Source organism: Garra rufa, chromosome 15, assembly GCF_049309525.1.
Source record: "Garra rufa chromosome 15, GarRuf1.0, whole genome shotgun sequence".
NCBI lineage: Eukaryota > Metazoa > Chordata > Actinopteri > Cypriniformes > Cyprinidae > Garra > Garra rufa.
The window spans coordinates 26,834,012-26,853,472 of NC_133375.1; the positions used below are offsets into that span (position 1 = coordinate 26,834,012).

Sequence of the window (19,461 nt, forward strand, 5' to 3'; positions counted from 1 at the left end):
AAGTGGTGGAAATGGGCTTCCATAGATAACCTAGTGGGCAGCACTCCAACACATAACACGGTTGCACATTGGCCACCCAAGTTCATGTCCTGTATAAATATAGGCAAGAAAAAAGGTTAAAAAGGTGGTACATTTGGTTTCTTAGTAAATTTTGTTACAAATTTTTAAATTTGTAACCACTTATTTTTTTTATTCTGATTAAAATGATAAATTAAGAAAATATCAGTTACATTTGGCCATAAACATGGAAGCATGTAGTTACTGTATGGCATCTACCAGCAGGGCCTATCCGGGCCATGCTAACAATTCAAACCTTGCACCCCTGCTGTGGGTAAGTTAATGTTCCATATCACACAATTCTAGATTAAGAGCTTAACCAGCACTCTAAGAGCACCAAAGCTATTGGAGCAGAAATCGATGGAGCCTCTACAATTGATTTACCACTAACATTCAGCTCTTTTACAACAGCACTGCTACATGCTTTGGTAAGTATCATGATTTATTTTTGCAGTTGAACCTTGCTGATTAAATTTCAGCCTCAATGTTTTGTCGAGAAAGATACCTCTCCTGTTAGTCAGTGTGACCTGCATGAAACTCGGGAGTCTATGAGCTTGCTGAAGCTCTGTTCCCCTACATTTTGCATTGAGTAAATTGTGGCCAACTGCTCACATGCCATATAAATTATGAGATTAGATTACACAAACTCATTCACATCTGGGGCAATACAAACAGCATTTCTGCATTTTTAAAGGGTCGCTGATGTTGTTTTAATTGGGATCAAATCATGCGCTTTTTTTTTTTCGCTTCATGCATTGTCTACGATGTTCATTCAGTTTCTCATTAAGGCCTGATTTCCTACAGGCTGTCTGGCTGCACTCCCTCAGTCATGCGATAAAAAGACGATTGCAGAGCTGTAATGCTTATTTATACATTTTTCTTTTATTTGTGTTTTTTCCCATTCTGTCGGAAATGTCACACAAATGTTAATTAAATGTTAATCAAACATCACACAGTAAGAGAACCCGTGTCTTCGCCATTGTGCGGCTATATTTAGCTTTACAGAGAGGTCAGTCTACTGCAGGGTCTGATGCCTTCGCTCCAGGGGTTTGCATGGGAGAACGGGAAAAGGAGAAACAATGGTCGACTAATTAGTATGAATGTCAATTTCTCCTACTGAGAAGTTCATAAATCTCCTGGCCAGCCTGCTGGGAGTTCACCCTGTCACATTGAGGCTCACTTTCCAGATCTCTCCTGAGCATCTGCCTGCATTGATCCCATCACATACGTAAGTGTGTGGGAGCATGAACAGGGCACTCATGGGAAGTGCTTTAAGGTTAAAGGTAAATCAAGGTAAGCCAAATCAGTGGTCCTCAAATGGTTTTGCCTTAGGGCTGTATCAAATTAACTTAAATTGACAACATGGTACCCAAATTTTATTAAGGTAAACGTAATGTCTTTAAAATCAAAGTATTTTAAGAACTAAGTGCCTCTGTCTTCTCTAGTGGTCTTCTTACTAGGACCTCTCACCTAGTTCTTCCACTTGAGTTTCTCTCAATCACATTGGTTCTGTCTGTTATCTTCCTTCTCATTCTTTACATCCCTTCCCTCCCTCTCTTTTCCTTTATTACCTCTCTGTAGACTTCACCTAATTGAAGGTCTTTCAAGTGCAGAGTTTGATACTTCACTCTTCATCTGTGCGATTCAGACTGAGGATAATCTCCCAGTGGGTGGTATTCCAAAACAACAGGGATAGAGAAGGACCAAATTCAGCCTTTTTCATATATTGATATCACATTGTCCTTATTTAGTATTCATGTTTGGTTTTGAGTTTGTTTGATGTCCAGTTTGCTTGAATGGCGTGAAAGCATTTTTCCAAACTCCGATATGTCAACTACTTTTTCATACGCATTTGGTACTGTACGAAAACAGTACGTCCTAATTTCCATAAGTTAATTGGTGTTGATGACACACACAGCATTGTTAAAAAATGTGGGGTTGGTTAGTATCTCTCTCTTTTCCTTTCTTTTTCTTTTACAAAGACTGCTTTTATTTGTGTAGAAATAATTACTGATTAATTTAGAAATGTAGTTTATTCCTGTGTTGGCAATACTGTATTTTCAGCAGCCATTACTCCAGTTTTCAATCTTCCAAATCATACAATCCTCTATTTGATTTGGTGTTCAAGAAACTATTCTTTTTTTATGCTGCTTAATATTTTTGAAGAAACCGTTTTTATTTCAAGATCCATTGGCGCACTGAATGTTCAAAAGATATGCATAGAAATCTTTTTCAACATTATAAATGTCCTCGTTTGATAAATTTTATGCATCCTTGATGAATAAAAGTTTTAATTTATTACTGAACCCAAACTTTTGAACGGTATAGTAATACACTACCAGTCAAAAGTTTTTGAACGGTAAGATTTTTTTATATTTTTTTAAAGAAGTCTCTTCTGCTCACCAAGCCTGCATTTATTTGATCCAAAGTACTGCAAAAATATAATAAATGTTATATTTTTACTATTCGAAATATGTTTTCTATTTGAATATATTTTAAAATGTAATTTATTCCTCTGATTTCAAAGCTAAATTTTAGCCTCATTATTCCAGTCACACAATCCTTCAGAAATCATTCTAATATTCTGATTTGCTGCTCAAAAAACAATTATTATAATGTTTAAAACATCTGAGTAGAATTTATTCAGGTTTCTTTGATGAATAGAACATTCAGAAGAGCAGCATTTATCTGAAATAGAAATATTTTGTAACATTATAAATAGGGCTGGGCGATATGGCAAAAAGCTAATCTCGATAATTTTTTTCCCATATTGAACGATGACGATATATATTTCGATATAAGCTGTTGATGTTGTCAGCTTTAAAATAGTATCCCAATAATGACTAAAGCCACAAAAATTAAAGGATTCATTAAATTAAATGTTACAGTATAGTTTATTTACAAAAATCAGATTACAGATTTGGCCTTAAAAAATAAAATAACTTACTAAAATAAATGAAAAAAGTTGTTAAAATTGTGACAGAGTATGGTAAATGAGAGTAAATGTACAAAATGTGAACATAAAATTATTGTAAAAACATTATTTGTAACATATTTATTTATTATTATTAACACAATTGTTTATTTTCTCTATTATAGGTTGAGCTATTTAAATTAGAGGCAACCACTGCATTTTGAAACAATCTACGGTATAAATATCAAAAAATTACGACACAGCTCTTTCTTAATCGTATTAAGTGCAGACAATTCAGCCAGAATCAAAGTAGGCTACTCTCTCATTATTCAAAGTGCAAATAGAGACGGAATATTTCAAGCATGATACAGAGCTACAGACATACACAACCTATTATAGTCTACATGCAGATAACAGCCTAGATATGTCATGTAGCCTAATTTGCGCGCATTGCGGAGTCACTCTCTAAACAAGGGGGATCTAAATTGCTTTTGAATGCGCGTGCGTTTTTTGCTTTCGGTTTCAGTTTTAACAATCGCGCCAAACTCTCAGCTGAGCTGAGAGTCACTTTTCAGATAGCCAAACCATTTACGTAATTCGTGCTACCTTTTTTGTCGACAACTTCAACATCTTTGGATAATAACTCGAGGTTAGTTTCTCTTTCGTCGCTGCTTCCACTCTCTTTTTTTTTGTCGTCCTGGTGTAAGTTTGCTTCGCAAAGTGCTGTAGAAAATGAACTTTGTACTTTGACGTGCACACGCACGCTGCACGCTGATTGGCCGCTGTCGCATATTTCTGCTGTATGATTGGCTCTTAGATTAATCCATATCGAGCAAAAAATGTCTATAGCTTATCATCGTTATTAACATAAATTTTATCGCGATTCGATATTATATCGTTTATCGGCCCAGCCCTAATTATAAATGTCTTTATCATCACTTTTGATCAATTTAAAGTATCCTGGCTAAATAAAAGTGTGTGTGTGTGTGTGTGTGTGTGTGTGTATATATGTATATATATGTATATACATGTACAAATATTTCACAATATTACAGCAATATTTGCTGTACTTTAGGTCAAATAAATGCAGGCTTGATGAGCAGAAGAAAATTCTTAAAACATTTAAACTCTTACTGTTCAAAAACGTTTGACTGGTAGTGTATGCTAACTCAAAAACTTACTATACTAACTCGAAGAAAGCAATCAAATCAAGTCTGAAAACTACTGAAGGCTACTTCCACCAAAGTTTGGAAGTTGCAACTACAGTTAAATTCAAAAGTGGCTCCTGTAAATTACCTTTTCGTATGTAATGAATACAGGAGTCACTCCTGAAATTGATACTCATTTTTATGTCATGCTGCAGTAAATGAAGCAGGAATATCTAAGAAATATCTAATAAATAAGCAGAAAAAGTCTACTGATTTGATTTTAGCTATTTTTGATGACGCAAATGTAAAGAGACACATTTGACAATTGTTAGCAGATGTGCAAGGCACATACTGTACAGAACACCAGACAGAAGAGTCCCAAAGAGTCACTGAGTGACATTTCTGCACAAGCTTAACAATTTTAATAAAAAAATCTGTCACTACTTAAAAAGTGGACAGCTCAGATTAGCTGCAGTGTAATCAAAAACCAACCGACCGGCGGATAACATGGTGTAACAGTGTCTCCTTTTAATCCTTATTATCATCAAATCTTGCCATTGTCTTTGGTGTTCAGTTGTTCCCTTTTCATTATTTAAAACGAAGTTTCTGACACGGCCCCCTGGTAAGACCATATGACACATTCATCCCTGCTCCTTCTGAGAGATTTTAAACAAAGACGCGAGACAGTTCTGCGTTAGTGATCCGAGAGTGTGCTGAGCTAAAGACTCAACACAGCATGTGCAGGAAAGGCCTGGCATCAGCCTCTCGCCATGACGGCGGCGAGAGCCAACAATGCATCGCCTTGTCCCTGCCACCCGCCACATGGCTGAGCCGTCCCTGAGGAATACGCCAGCCAAATGTCTGAGAACACAATTTCATTCATCAGCATGCTGCTGTGTCTGCCGTCGAGGTGGAAACGGAGTTTCCTGACTACAACGGTTTCACTGTATCTTCGTATCGACTTTCGAAATCAGTGTTATTTCTGAAAGATAAACTAGGGGGCAAAATAAGGAGGACCGAATGATCTGTCAGACCTAATTGTGTGTGTAGTTGTTTTGCTTTTTGTAATTCAATATGCCTTGACATAATCGTTCTGGTGTCTTCTCAGCACTCCAGGCTCTGTGGCTCTCAAATGGATTATTAGTTTTGGCTTTTGAAATTCTTTCTTTGCTTCTCTGATGTCCTGTTTCTATGAATTATGGATATTCAGCTGTCAGATCGCCGGCAGCCATCTGTAAAAGACGTTAGATCTCTCACCTTGATTGGTTCATGCATTTATACACTTTTTTTGTAGGACTCAGACATTTAATCAGTTTCTAATTCTAATTCGGTCTTAATTTTCTCTTTTGTCGATGTTCTAATTCTTCCTTCCGCTTATAAACACCAAGAGCTTAATATCTGCCTCTGGCAATTTCCTGTTTCTTGTAATTGTATTCTCACGTGGCAAAGTTTGGCTTGTTTGCTCTTTAAATTCAGTTTAACATTTATGTTCTTCAGACAGAGCCACAATGTTGAGACTTTGATGTGGAATTCCTGTTAGTTATGTGCTACAGTGAATCTCATCTGCGGCTGCTTTGATTCGATTTCTCTTTGATGCCTTGCTCTGTCTTTCAGATGCTGTCTGCTACATTGTTTAAAATGACATGGCAAAGGCTTCATATGTGTCTTACAAAGATTATCAGACATGAATGCAAGCCATATGAAGAGGTGCAGTGTTGTAACATGCATAACTTATATCACTACAAAGGTTGCTTGTTCTATGTTCCATTGGGGTCTTTCATAAATTATTATATGGTTACTTTATTAAATTATTAATATGTCTGTATGTAATTTTTTTCCCGTCATTGTTTTATTTTTGTAAGCTGATTCATATTTAAATCGATTATAATATAGAATTCATATATTTATATAAATAATTTTATATAGATATATTATAATAAATCATAATATATGTTGCTTTCCTGCTCATCAAGGCTGCATTTGTTTGATTAAAAATACAGGGGAAAAACAGTAATATTGTGAAATATTATTGCAATTTAAAAAAGTGGTTTTCTATTTCATCATACTTTAAAATAGAATTTATTCATGTGATGCAAAGCTGAATTTTTTAGCTTCATTACTCCAGTCTTCAGCGTCACATGATTCTTCAGAAATCATTCCAATATGCTGATTTATTATCAGTGTTGGAAACAGTTGTGCTGCTTAATATTTTTTTTGGAACCTGTGATACTTTTTTTTAGGATTCTTTGATAAATAAAATGTTAAAAAGAACAGCATTTATTTAAAATAGAAAACTTTTGTTACAATAAACACTTTGTTCAAAGTTTGGGGTCAGTAAATTTGTTCTTTCTCTCTTTGAAAGAAATTAATACTTTTATTCAGCAAGGATGTGATAAAACTAACTGATAACTGATTTAAAAAAAAGTAATAGTAAAGACATATATTGTTAGAAAAGATTTCTATTTTGAATAAATTATGTTTTTTAACTTTTTATTCATCAAAGAATCCTGAAAAAAATATCACAGGTTGCAAAAAAATATTAAGCAGCATAACTGTTTCCAACATTGATAATAAAAGTAATAAAACAGTATATTAGAATGATTTCTGAAGGATCATGTGACACTGAAGACTGGAGTAACGGCTGATGAAAATTCATCTTTGCATCACAGAAATAAATTCTATTTTAAAGTATGTTAAAATAAAAACTCTTATTGTTAAAAAATGGCAATAATATTTAATAATATTACTTTTTTTCTGTTTTTTTATCAAATAAATGGAACTTTGATGAGCATAAGATACTTAAAAAAACATTAAAATCTTACTAATATATATATATAGAAATAAAGATATATAGATTCCTTTTTTTCAATTTTGATTTATTTTATAAGTTTTAATAAATACATCGTCATTCAAAAGTTTGGGATCAGTAAGATTTTTCAATTTTTTTAAAGGATTCTCTTATGCTATTCAAGGCTATATTTATTTGATCAGAAATACAGAAAAAACAGTAATAATGTGAAATATTATTACAGTTCAAAATAATGGTTTTCTATTTTAATATATTTTAAAATATAATTTATTCCTGTGATGATTCCTCCAGTCTTCAGTGTCACATGATCCTTAATAAATCATTGTAATATGCTGATTTATTATCAGTGTTGGAAACAGTTGTGCTGCTTAATATGTTTTTGAAACCTGTGATCCTTGTTTTAGGATTCTTTAAAGAATAAAACGTTTAAAAGAACAGCATGTATTCAAAATAGAATATCTTTTCTAACATATAAGTCTTTGCTATCACTTTTTTTATCAGTTTAACACATCCTTGCTGAATAAAAGTATTAATTTCCTTTGAAACAAAGGAAGAATAAAAATTTTCTGACCACAAACTTTTAAATGGTAGTTTATATTGTTACAAAAGATTTCTATTTCAGCTCTTTTTACTTTTTATTTGTTAGGGAATCCTGAAAAAAAATATTGTGGGTTTCAACAAAATATTAAGCAGCACAGCTGTTTTCAAGATTAATAATAAATCAGCATATTATATGATTTCTTAAGGATCATGTGACACTGAGGAGTAATGCTGCTGATAATTCAGCTTTGTGTCACAGGAATAAATTACATTTTAAAATAGAAAGCAGTTATTTTACATTTAAATAATATTTCATAATATTAATGTTTTTTTCTGGCTTTTCTGGTCAAATAAATGCAGTCTTAATAAGCATAAGAAACTTAAAAGGACTCAAAATGCTACTCTTACTTGAACCCAAAAGCTTGTATTCTGAAATACAGTGTTCTGTAATTTCCAAAGTTGATGAGGTTTAGATCTTTACAACATTTACAGTAGAATCTTGCTTGGGTGTTTTATTTCGCTGCATTAAAGCAGATTCTGGTGTGTTTGCAATACAGTTCTGACTGAAGTTTGCTACATGACTGGACTTAGGGATGGATACTTCATTACTATTCCGCCTGCTCATCCCCTTCCCATCAGTCCTGCTGGCAGCCCCAATGTAGCATAGTGCACACCCGCTGACAGTTCTTCACACTGGGCTGCAGCTCACGGCAGCCTTGCACCCCTGCCCAAAGCCTCGCTCCAGCTTCCACACCACCAGCCACTTTAATAGCTCAGCTTGTTACCAAAACCAGCAGTTATCAATGTGTTCCCAGAGCTGGCAGTGATTCCGCCCTGCTTTGATTTATTGTGTGGAAGCTGAGGGTAAAAGATGTTATGGTGTGTGTTTTATGATCATTGCTGACTTGGGTGCCATGCCGTTGCATTGTTACTGTCTAGGCACATTTGAGTTTTCTGCCATTTTAAAGAGTTGCTTATGACGGCGTATGTCCATAGGGTTTGTTCTGAGCAGTGGTGAAATCATACGCAATACCTCAGATTCATTTTACAACTGGAGTTATGGGAGTTTCATCACCATGCTTTCAAAGTCACCGCTTCAGTTTATATCTGATATTGGTTTGATTTACTGGAATTAATTCTTGATTTTCCATCTTGCGGGTCTCAAACATAAGTTATACGCAGATAGTTTGAAAACCTCTTGACATTTTGCTTCACAATGATTTAGAGTGATGTTTTAAAAACTACATTTCAAAATACCATTTATAAGCATTCAGGCCACATTCATATATCATTTCTGTCTTTTTTTGCTCTGAATAACTCTACACTGCATTCCACTATAGTTTTAAAGGCAGTGTAAAACTAAAATTTAGTTTTCTAAATGAATGTTATAGATCTTACTGTGAACAAGTTATCCAAGTATGTTTTATTTATTTATTTTATTTTACATGTGTGTTTAAACAACTGGAGCTGAAAAATCATTTAGTCTGCGTCTGCAAGCTCATGTTCCTCTGTATCCACTTTCGAGTGCAACAACCAATGCATAGAACATGTTTGCCTGTTTACCCATAATATGTAGTTGTACGTCTGTAGTGGGGGTGGGCGTTATGACCAAAATCTGATATCATGATATGAGTAATTTTATTTGACTATAATGATATATATATCATGATAAAGTTATTTTTTTTAAATAAGTAGAGGTCTTTATGATATCAAAATGTTTGAGACCATATAAATTTCATAACTTTTGGCACCAGTGTCAATATCACAAAAATATGGAAGTCCATTTCCGCCACTGAATAAAAAAAAAGTAATTGCAACATTTTTTTCTCACAATTCAAAACTTTTTTTTCTTGCAAAATACAAACTTGTAGTTCTGGCATTTTTCTCAGAATTGTGACATCTAAACTCGCATTTGCAAGAAAAGTCAGAGTTGCGTGATATAAACTAGCAATTGCAAGAATTGTGAGAGAAATTTTTTATTTTTTATTCATTGGCAGACTTTAAGTAACCAAATATATAAAAAACACTGCATATTCTTGACTGTGTGAATTAAATATATATTTCTTCTTATTAAAGTTACAAAACCAGTGAGAGATTGTCCCTGTTTTATTGTTTGATCAACATGAATGATAGACAGCAGGAATATTAGACTGCTGTCACTTTAAGAACTGCCCAGAGCCAATATACCGTTACCCGTTTTCTTTTTCAGTTTTTTGCTTTCACTTAAGACCTAAATTACTGTGTTTCCGAGGATACTTGCAAAGACGGGTATTTTGACAAATACAAGTGTGTATTTAAACGTTCAAGACCTATAAAGCAGAGAAAAAATCCTTAGTTCAATGCTCAATGAGCACCATCTTGACGTCAGAGAGGCGCACGCATATATCAAAATGGGTTATCTTTCACTGCAGATTGAGTTTCAACGGCTTAAAATCACTAGTTTTTAAACTGCAATGCTTAAAAACACAAGCAAACTATACGTTTTCGTGATATAGCAGAGCAACTTCAAATGAGTGTGTAACTACAGTAAAGATGATAGTCCAAAACTAATTGTACCGTCAAATGTTGAGGTATATCGCCCACCCCGAATCTGTAGCTACTTCCATTTAATCACAACGATGAATTAATCTGGGCTTCTCTGAGCCTTGATGTTGTGTCTGTATATCCATGCCATTTCTTGTTTTCCAGTCAATAGGCACGAAAGATAGCAATTAATGTGTTATATAAAAGACATAATTCTAATCAGAGTCATCTCCAGAGAGAGATTCAGCATCAATCTCCTCAAAAGCTCTTTCAGAGCGGGAAACGCTCCAGAATGAAATTGTGTTGACTCCAGTGAGAGGGGAGCTTGGGAGCTGACAAGAAGGATTCAGGGTAAATTATGTAGCAGCGATTATTTCCATCTTCCGACCATGTTGGGTTGAACAAAAGCTGGGGAACTTCAGTTTAAATATCTGAACTGTTCTAAGGATTATGTAAGGATTTGTCGGAATCGTCTCTCCTTAGTGGAAAATTGGCTATATGCCGAGTCTGCACCTTTATGAATAGAACGCTATTACAAAGAGAGTGTTTCTCAGAGCTGCTGCTTTATTTAGAAATATGGTTACCAGTTAATATCCCAGCATATGCTATGTACCTCTCCAGGTGTCAGTAATGGAAGAGTGCATATGAGTTCATTTTGCTTTAATGGCAGCACTTGAGCTGCATCAGCTCCACAAGGTTGTTGATGATCATGTTCTTCAGCATGATTTAAGAATGAGCATCTTGAGCATTAGTGGAAGCAAAAACATCTGACGGTTTATTTAAAGTAGTATACATGATACAAATTTTGTTTATACTGTATGATTAGGTTAAGCACTGATGTCACATGAACTATTTTAATGATTTTATTAAAAAAAAAAATCTTAAAACCTTGTGTTTCAAGGATGAACAAAGGTCTTGAGGTTTGGAACAAAATGAGGATTTAAAGTAATTAATGACAGAGTTTTTATTTTTGGATGAACTATTCTTTTAAGTGTTGTTATTATTAATAATGGTATAATTAATACTATTAATTAATCTGAAAATTAAGTATTTAAAATGTTTCTGTTGTTATTTTTAAACAATAAAACACATTAGTAATAATAAAATATAGTATTTATATATATATTTATTGTATACATGGAATATTTTAATCAAATATGTTTCAAATTGTTATATTGTTATATTTTCTTTGTGTTTTAGTTTTGTCTGGACTGTGATGATGTGCACTTGTCTGTTGGTAGGAAAGGAAATGATTTTCTGTGAGAACAAGGTTTCTTTTGAAAGATCATAATTGAGTTCATTTGTGACATTTGTACTCAAGGCTGATAGTGCCATAGTGGGTCTGAAAGACTGAGGTACTGTTGTCCCTATCGCTAAAGGTGATTGTAAATCTCTCTCTCTCTCTCTCACACACACACACACACACACACACACACACACACACACTCAACGTCTCTCTCTCACATCCTGTGAAGTGTGAAATATATCTCTGTGAGAGAGATAAAGCTCTTGTATTAACGCTCTTTGCTGAACTGGAGAGTATTTACCATACAGCCTATATATCACTGGCCAGATACATCAAACCTCAGAGGGAGGTGGGAGTAAGAGAAAGGGGGGCTGAATAATTCCTCCTCTCCCCCGCTCTTTTTCTATCATGATTAATTACGGTGAGCTGAGCCTGACCAGCTCATTTATTGATTGGCTTTAATGCCTGATCCCAAGGGATCGTAGCTAAGCCGAGAGAGGGCTCAGTTCTCTCTTTTTTCTCTCTTATTCTCATTTTATCAGTCATCTTTATTTTATTTCGCTCTATCTGGTTTGTTTGTGTAGATGTGTTTACATGTGTACATGTGTGAGATAAAAGGTTGACATATTTCTTATCTGTGTGATTATAGCTGTTGATGTTACATTCTGGAAAGTGCTTCCAGCAGCACATTTTCCAAATAAGAAATCACTGTCTAATTGTTAGTATGTTTCTTTGTTTAAAAAAAAAGGGCCATTCTACAGAATTGGTGCAAACTGCTGTCCCACAACCAGAAACTCATTTAAAAAAAACATTTAAGTATTTAAATCTTAGATGTTTACTAAGATCTTCTATTATCTGTTGAAAACCATAATAATATTTAAAAGAGCAGTAAGCTTAATATACAGTCAAGTCCAAAATTATTCATACCCCTGGCAAATTCTGACTTAAAGTTACTTTTATTCAACCAGCAAGTTTTTTTGTGACCGGAAATGACACAGGCTTCTCCCAAGAGATAATAAGACGATGTACAAGAGGCATCATTGTAGAAAAAAAATTTACTCATCTTTTATTTACATTTGAACAAAAAGTGGCATGTCCAAAGTTATTTATACCCTTCTCAATAATCAAGAGAAAAGCCTTTATTGGCTATTACAGCAATCAAACGCTTCCTATAATTGCTGACAAGCTTTTTGCATGTTTCCACTGGTATTTTTGCCAATTCATCTTTAGCGATGAGCTCCAACTCTTTCAGGTTGGAGGGTCTCCTTGCCATCACCCTGATCTTTAGCTCCCTTCACAGATTCTCAATTGGATTTAAGTCAGGACTCTGGCTGGGACACTGCACTTGTCTGCTCACCATTTCTTCACCTCTTTTGCTGTGTGTTTTGGGTCGTTGTCGTGCTGAAATGTCCGCTGGTGCCCAAGACCAAGTTTCTCTGCAGACTGCCTGATGTTGTTGTTGTTGAGAATTTTGATGTATTGCTCCTTGTTCATGGTGCCGTTTACTGTGATTAGGTTCCCCGGTCCACCAGCTGAAAAACACCCCCAAAACATTAGGTTCCCACCACCATGTTTGACAGTGGGGATGGTGTTCTTAGAGTTGAATGCTCCTCTTTTTTACGCCAAATGAAGGCTACATCATTGTGGCTAAACAATTCATTTTTTGTTTCATCTGACCATAAAACAGAAGACCAGGAGTCTTCTTCTTTGTCCAGATGAGCATTTGCAAAGGCCAAGCGGATTTTTGTGTGCCCTATCTGGAGAGGTGGTGTCTGCATCCTTGGAACCCAGCGGTGTGCAGTGTCCCTTGGACTGTCTGCATTGAGATGTTGCCACCAACAGAGCCCAGATTCATCAGGATGGCCTTGGTGGTGATCCTTGAATTCTCTCTCACTATCCTCCTGGCCAGCACAGGTATCACTTTTGGCTTCCGACCACATCCACACTGTGACAGTTTGCAAAGGGTATGAATAATTTTGGACATTTTTTTTTTTTCCCCACAATCATGCCTCTGCGTCTTATTATCTTTTGGGAGAAGCCTGTGTCATTTCCGGTCAAAAAAAAAAAACTTGTTGGTTGAATAAAAGTAACTTTAAGTCAGAATTTGCCAGGGGTATGAATAATTTTGGGCTTGAACGCATATGAAAAAATCATTTATTGGGTACTTTCAATTGGGAGGTGGCTGTCCCGAACACTCCTAAATTTCAGCTTATGAAAATGATATTGATTTTTTTTCCCATTGTTGTTTTTAAAAGTATCTTTTTGATTCTTTTAAAAAGTGAAGTTCAAAAAATTATTAATTATGAAACTTAATTTTCATAATTTTTTGATGTCACTACTAAAACAGTGTATGTTTTAATCCATTGGCTGGGACTGATTTTGACTACACCTCTATATTTATGATCAGGAAACATTCCTGTGTCCCTCTCTTTTATAACTACAAGGTGTGAGTAGATGGGTTCCATAATTTTGAGGTTAATGTGTTCAAAAGTCTGAAAAATCTGTGTGTAACTTTAAGGAACGTCACTACCAAACACTTTTTTTTTGGTAATTAAACACACTTTTTTGTGAGTTATTTCATATCACTTAGTATTTATATGTGCTAGCTAGCCATGTGCTGATTAGCATCTCTGAGCTAGGTTCAAAAGTATCTAAAATTGTCACTACCGAAACATTTGATGAAGTTTCGGTAGTGACATCTTTGTTTTTTTTTGGGTGTTCTACGGAAACAGTCACGACTGAAACAAGTCGTTATTGTTTCAGTAGTGACAAAAGGAAACACATAATCCTTTATTTGGTGGAACTAAACAACATTTTAATATAGTTATGCACATTTTTTTGTATTTTAGTATGCTTGTTTTAGTATGCAATGTAATGTGGGCACTACTAAAGCATGACTGTCACTACCGAAAATGTGCAGTCACTACCTAAACATGAGATGTTTTGTCAAAAATAAGGTATACTGAATTATCAACTAAGATGTTACGATAGTTTTTGGTTCAATGTATATTCAAACTAATGAATCCTTAAGTTTGAAATCGGTATTAGTAACTTTTTGTCTTTTACAAAGAAAAAATTGATTCAAAATACAACAAATCTCATAAATTACACTTGAAATATTGTTAAAGGTCCCATATTGTACACATTTCTGGAGGTTTATTTTAGTTGTTGATGTCCTTAAGAATATATATTTGCGGTATAAGTGCCAAAATCTATCTCAATAAATTTTTACAGCTCCTTTTTTATGAGCTCTGTCAAAAACAGGTCGATTTTGCCCATCTAATTAATATTCATGAGCCTCTCTTCTGATTGGCCTGTTGTTTTCTGAGTGACGCACAGCCAGGCCAACCTCAAGTAACTATGGTCATGTATGCTATAGCCTAGCCCAGAGCCTAGCCTGCTGTGGCTTGATGATACTCAACAGGATATTTCAGAATGATCATTAATGTTTTTTCTTTTTCAAACACCGAATGCAGTAAGCTACGTAACTGTTGCTTTAGTAAAGCCCCTTTCACAATGCGCGCTGATTCTGTGTGAACATAATCCAGAACCAAATGCCATAAAGGCAGTGTTGTAGTGATGATGCACGTTACCCTGCGACTCTTCACAACGGAAAAACATGTGCAAAGTGGAATGAAGCAGCGATCAGGAGCTCCTCACTATCAGCGCTGAAGCACAGATCGTTCATCAGGTTAGTTTCAGTTTAGTGAAATGTATGCGTCACATTACATCTCACATCCAAATGTCACATGTCTTTACGGGTTGTGTGTAAAGCACGCACAGATTCCGGAAAATCACTTTGTGAATGAACCAAACCAAACAATTCCGGAACAAATCATTGGACACATTATCCGTGTATTTTCCAGAATGAATGTGTGAAAGAGGCTGAAGTTGACGTGCCACTGGTCTCTTATATTAACGTTGTTCGGAAGCCTGTGCAATGATGTAGTTTCCTGACATCTATCGACTGAACAGCGTTTTCTCGACTTGTTTTCGTGTTGTTGCTCAACAATAGCATGGACGCAATGTTGTCGGGTTTTACAAAAGGAGGGTGGGACGGTAGTTGGTGCTTGGGGTGGTGACTGAAGGCGGTGACTGAGTAGATCGGACGTCACATTTTTACGGAAGTCACAGCGGCTCGTGAAAATGAACAGCTACTTTAAGGAGGCTCTGTGCAGTTTGCTGTGGATTAACTGTTTTGAAACTCATATGGTATTACATAACCTCTAGATCTCAGTTATCATGAAGAAAGCCAGGAAATTTCGATTTTGACAATATGGGACCTTTAAAAAATGTAATTGTTATTGATTTACTTCTGAAAAATGTTTTAATAAAATAGCAAAAAAAAATATTTACACTGTGGATGTAAACAAAATCTCAATAGGTCAATATAACCTATTTAATTAAATTATTATTACTGTGTTTTGGTAGTGACAAATTTGGGGAGAGGACAAATATTCCAAAACTTTCTGAAAATACAACTGAAAATTAACTGCACAATGACTAGAACTGTGTACCTTGCATATTATACAATTTACATACATACATTTTGTAGAATTGCCCATATATATACAGTGTATAGACTTGAAACATCAGATGATGCTTTTTGGGTCCGAACTGAGAGCAAAATGTCTCTTTTTCTGTTTCTTTTTCTCTCTCTCTCTCTCTCTCTCTCTCTCTCTCTCTTTCTCTTTCTCTCTCTCTCTCTCTCTCTCTCTTTCTCTTCTCTCTCTCTCTCTCTCTCTCTCTCTCTCTCTCTCTCTCTCTCTCTCTCTCTTTCTCTCTTTCTCTCTTTCTCTCTCTATTTGGCTAGATGACATCCACAGCTGTGCCCAGAGCAGCTTTTATGCAGTGTGTGCGTTGGTGTGCTTGGAGTCTGTTTTCGGCTCCTGAGGGCCCCGGAGAGAATGTGTGCCTCAACTTGCAGGGCGGTGCTCTCCCCAACCCTTGGGGTGTCATGGTCTACTCTGCAAGCACACAGCAGGTAATGATTGAACACATACAAACACACACTGGAATAATAGTAATATCTCACAATGCGCCACTTCCATGCAGGCTGTTTTAGAGTCCTTATGCAATGCCTCTAATCAGAAGGTTGCAATTAAATTAATGGTGGAAGTCTAATTATGTAATTATACATTAAGAGCATAGTGCTAAAAGAAATCTGACTCTATTGTGGCATAAATGGCACTGATTAAGAAGGAAGACAAAATAAGAACAGGTGGGTTATATCACTCATAAGGATCACATGTGTGGAAACTGATGCACGTCTTATAGGAGGTCGGCAGTTTAAGACTTATTTTATTATTATTATTTTTATTTTATTTTTTTCACAAGACATATTTTTAGTTGTTTATTTATATTTGTTGTAGAACAAACATTTATTGTAGCATAAAGTTTGGGGTCAGTCGTTTGGTATTAATTAATTTATTTATTACAAATATTATTACAATTTAAAATAATTGCTACTCTATTTTAAAGAGAGAGTTCACCCAAAAATTAAAATGCTTTCATTAATTACTCACCCTCATGTCGTTCCAAACCTGTAAGACCTTCGTTCATCTTAAAAACACAAATTAACATATTTTTAATTAAATCTGAGCTTTCTGACCTTGCATCAACAGCAGTCTACTCATTCAAGGCCTAGAAATGTAGTAAGGACATTGTTAAATAGTCCATGTGACATCAGTGGTTTAACTGTAATGTTATGTTGTTACGAGAATACTTTTTGTGCTGTCTATGGAAGATCAGAAAGCTCTTGGATTTTATCAAAAGTATCTAAATTTGTGTTCCGAAGATGAATGAAGGTCTTACAGGTTCAACAGCTTGTCGCTGGAGCAGTACCCTTAAAACGACATATTTGTACCGGGTTTTTTTTTTTTTTTTTTTTTTTATACCCCTAATAGGTACATATTAGTACCTAAAGGGTATGTATATTACTATTCTAAGGTACTAATATGTACCCTATAGAGGTAAAAAAGTACAAAGATGTCCTTTTAAGGGTACTGCTCCAGCGACAAGCTGTTGAACCTCAAAAGGTACAATTTTACACCCCTGTTTTTCTATGTGTTTGGAACGACATGAGGATGAGTAATTAATGACAGAATTTGCATTTTTGTGGAAACTGTGATACTTATTTCAGAATTCTTTGCTAAATAGAAAGTTCAAAAGACAGCATTTATTTAAAACTGAAAAGTGTTGTGATATTATGAATATAAATTGTTTATTTGATCAAATCAATGCATTGTTGCTGAATAAAATTATTAATTTCCTTTTTTCTTTTTTTTTTAAGGAGAAGTTCACTTCCAGAACAAAACTGCACAGATAATTTACTTACTCCCTTGTCATCCAATATGTTCATGTCTTTCTTTCTTCAGTCATAAAGAAGTTATGTTTTTTGAGGAAAACATTTCAGGATTTCTCTCCATATAGTGGACTTCTATGGTGCCCTCGAGTTTGAACTTCCAAAATGCAGTTTAAATGCAGCTTCAAAGGGCTCTAAATGTTCCCCGCCGAGGAAGAAGGGTCTTATCTAGTGAAAAGATTAGTTATTTTCTTAAAAAAAAAAATTATATACTTTTTAACCTCAAATGCTCATCTTGTCTAGCTCTGCGTGAACTCTGTGTATTCCGGTTCATGACAGTTAGGGTAGGTCGAAAAATTCTCATTTTCTTCTCAAACTTCAAACTCCTACATCGTTGTTTTACCATTTTTTGTAAAGGGCATTGCATCTTCTTTGCACGTTCATTTTGTAAACACTGGGTTGGTACTGCAGCGATGTAGGATGATTTTGAAGTTGGAGGAGAAAATGAGATAGTGTCTTGACTGTCTTGAACCGAAATACACAGAGTTCACGCAGAGCTAGACAAGACGAGCATTTGTTAAAAAGTATATAAATGGTCAATTTTATTTTTAGAAAATAACCAATCGTTTCACTAGATAAGACCCTTTCTTAGCTGGGATTGTTTAGAGCCCTTTAAAGCTGCATTTAAACTGCATTTTGGAAGTTCAAACTTTTTTGTTCTGGAAGTGAACTTCTCCTTTAACTCTTACTGACCCCAAGCATTTAAACAGTAGTGTATATATTCATTTTTAAGTTTTTTTATTGTACATCTGTTGAAGTCACATGCCAAACTTCCTCTTGCAGTAATCCTTCAGCGTCATGCAGATTGTTTGTTTTATTCGGTTATGAGCTGAATAAGAAGCCAAACACTGTAAAGTGTGACGAAACGTGCCAAGCGGAAAATGCTGTGTGATTGAGTTGAAAGGTGCAATTTGTTTGGCCTTTCTTGACGCATTTTGCTCTCAAAATAAAGCTTTTAATAGAGAACCGACATTGTGAACAATAAGAAAAAATCCAATATATTTAGCTATTATGAAAAAGAAAACCATGTTGAAAAGTTATTGTGTGCTTTACATTTCAAATAAAGCATTAATCCAGAACTGATTATTCATTTCAAATGATGCCAAAAGAAGACCTCAGCATATGCAATACAAGATGATAATAAATGCATGATGAATTCGACATTTGTACATGTGCTTTGTAATGTTTGCACATCCTTTTGATTCATTCTGAAACGCAAGGTAATTTATTCTCTATTTCACATGGCATTTAAAACTCTTAGTTGTTATTGTACATGGCGCATTACGTCAAAAAAGTTGCGACAGCTGAGACCCACTAGACCCCGACAACTAGATTTTAATGTGCGGCTCATTTCACCACTCACGTCATTGATCTAATCAGTTCTGAACAACATTATTACATGATGTTCTTCATTAACTGACAATAACCCTGGCATCCTGTTTGTACAAAGTCTCCCCTCAGTCTTGAACATTTCCTAGTCGTGGGCCAGTTTAACAGGAACAGCTCAACAAAGTGTCCAAGTTGTCCTCAGCGAGACTAACCGTTAGAACTGTCATTACTCTTTCATTAGCCTGTTATCCATCTCCTCTATTGTACTGATGTCATATTAAAGTCGATTAACATGATTAGGAAATTGTGGGCTGCAGTTCCTGTGGCTCTTTCACCATGGCAACTTTCCCAGGCCGTAGTTACACTAAATGCTTCATCAGTGCCGATGAATAAGTTTAGATTGAATGTGTGAGGATTTCACACTCTAGAGGTCGCAACACCTGCTTGTTTGGGTTTGTGTGGAAGTATGAAGACCAACTACGATGAGCTGAAAGTTTTGTTTATGTCATGTAGTAGCACAGGGATTGTTTA

At 35.2% G+C, this 19,461-nt stretch overlaps 1 protein-coding gene across 1 annotated transcript in view; it reads left to right on the plus strand.

The window, feature by feature from the left end:
• The window catches only part of nphp4 (nephronophthisis 4), a 239,143-nt gene that overhangs the window by 115,294 nt on the left and 104,388 nt on the right, over positions 1–19,461 (plus strand). The window contains exon 10 of the mRNA XM_073819843.1: positions 16,051–16,221. Coding sequence (XP_073675944.1) covers positions 16,051–16,221 — 171 coding nt within the window. The remainder of the gene's footprint in view (positions 1–16,050; positions 16,222–19,461) is intronic.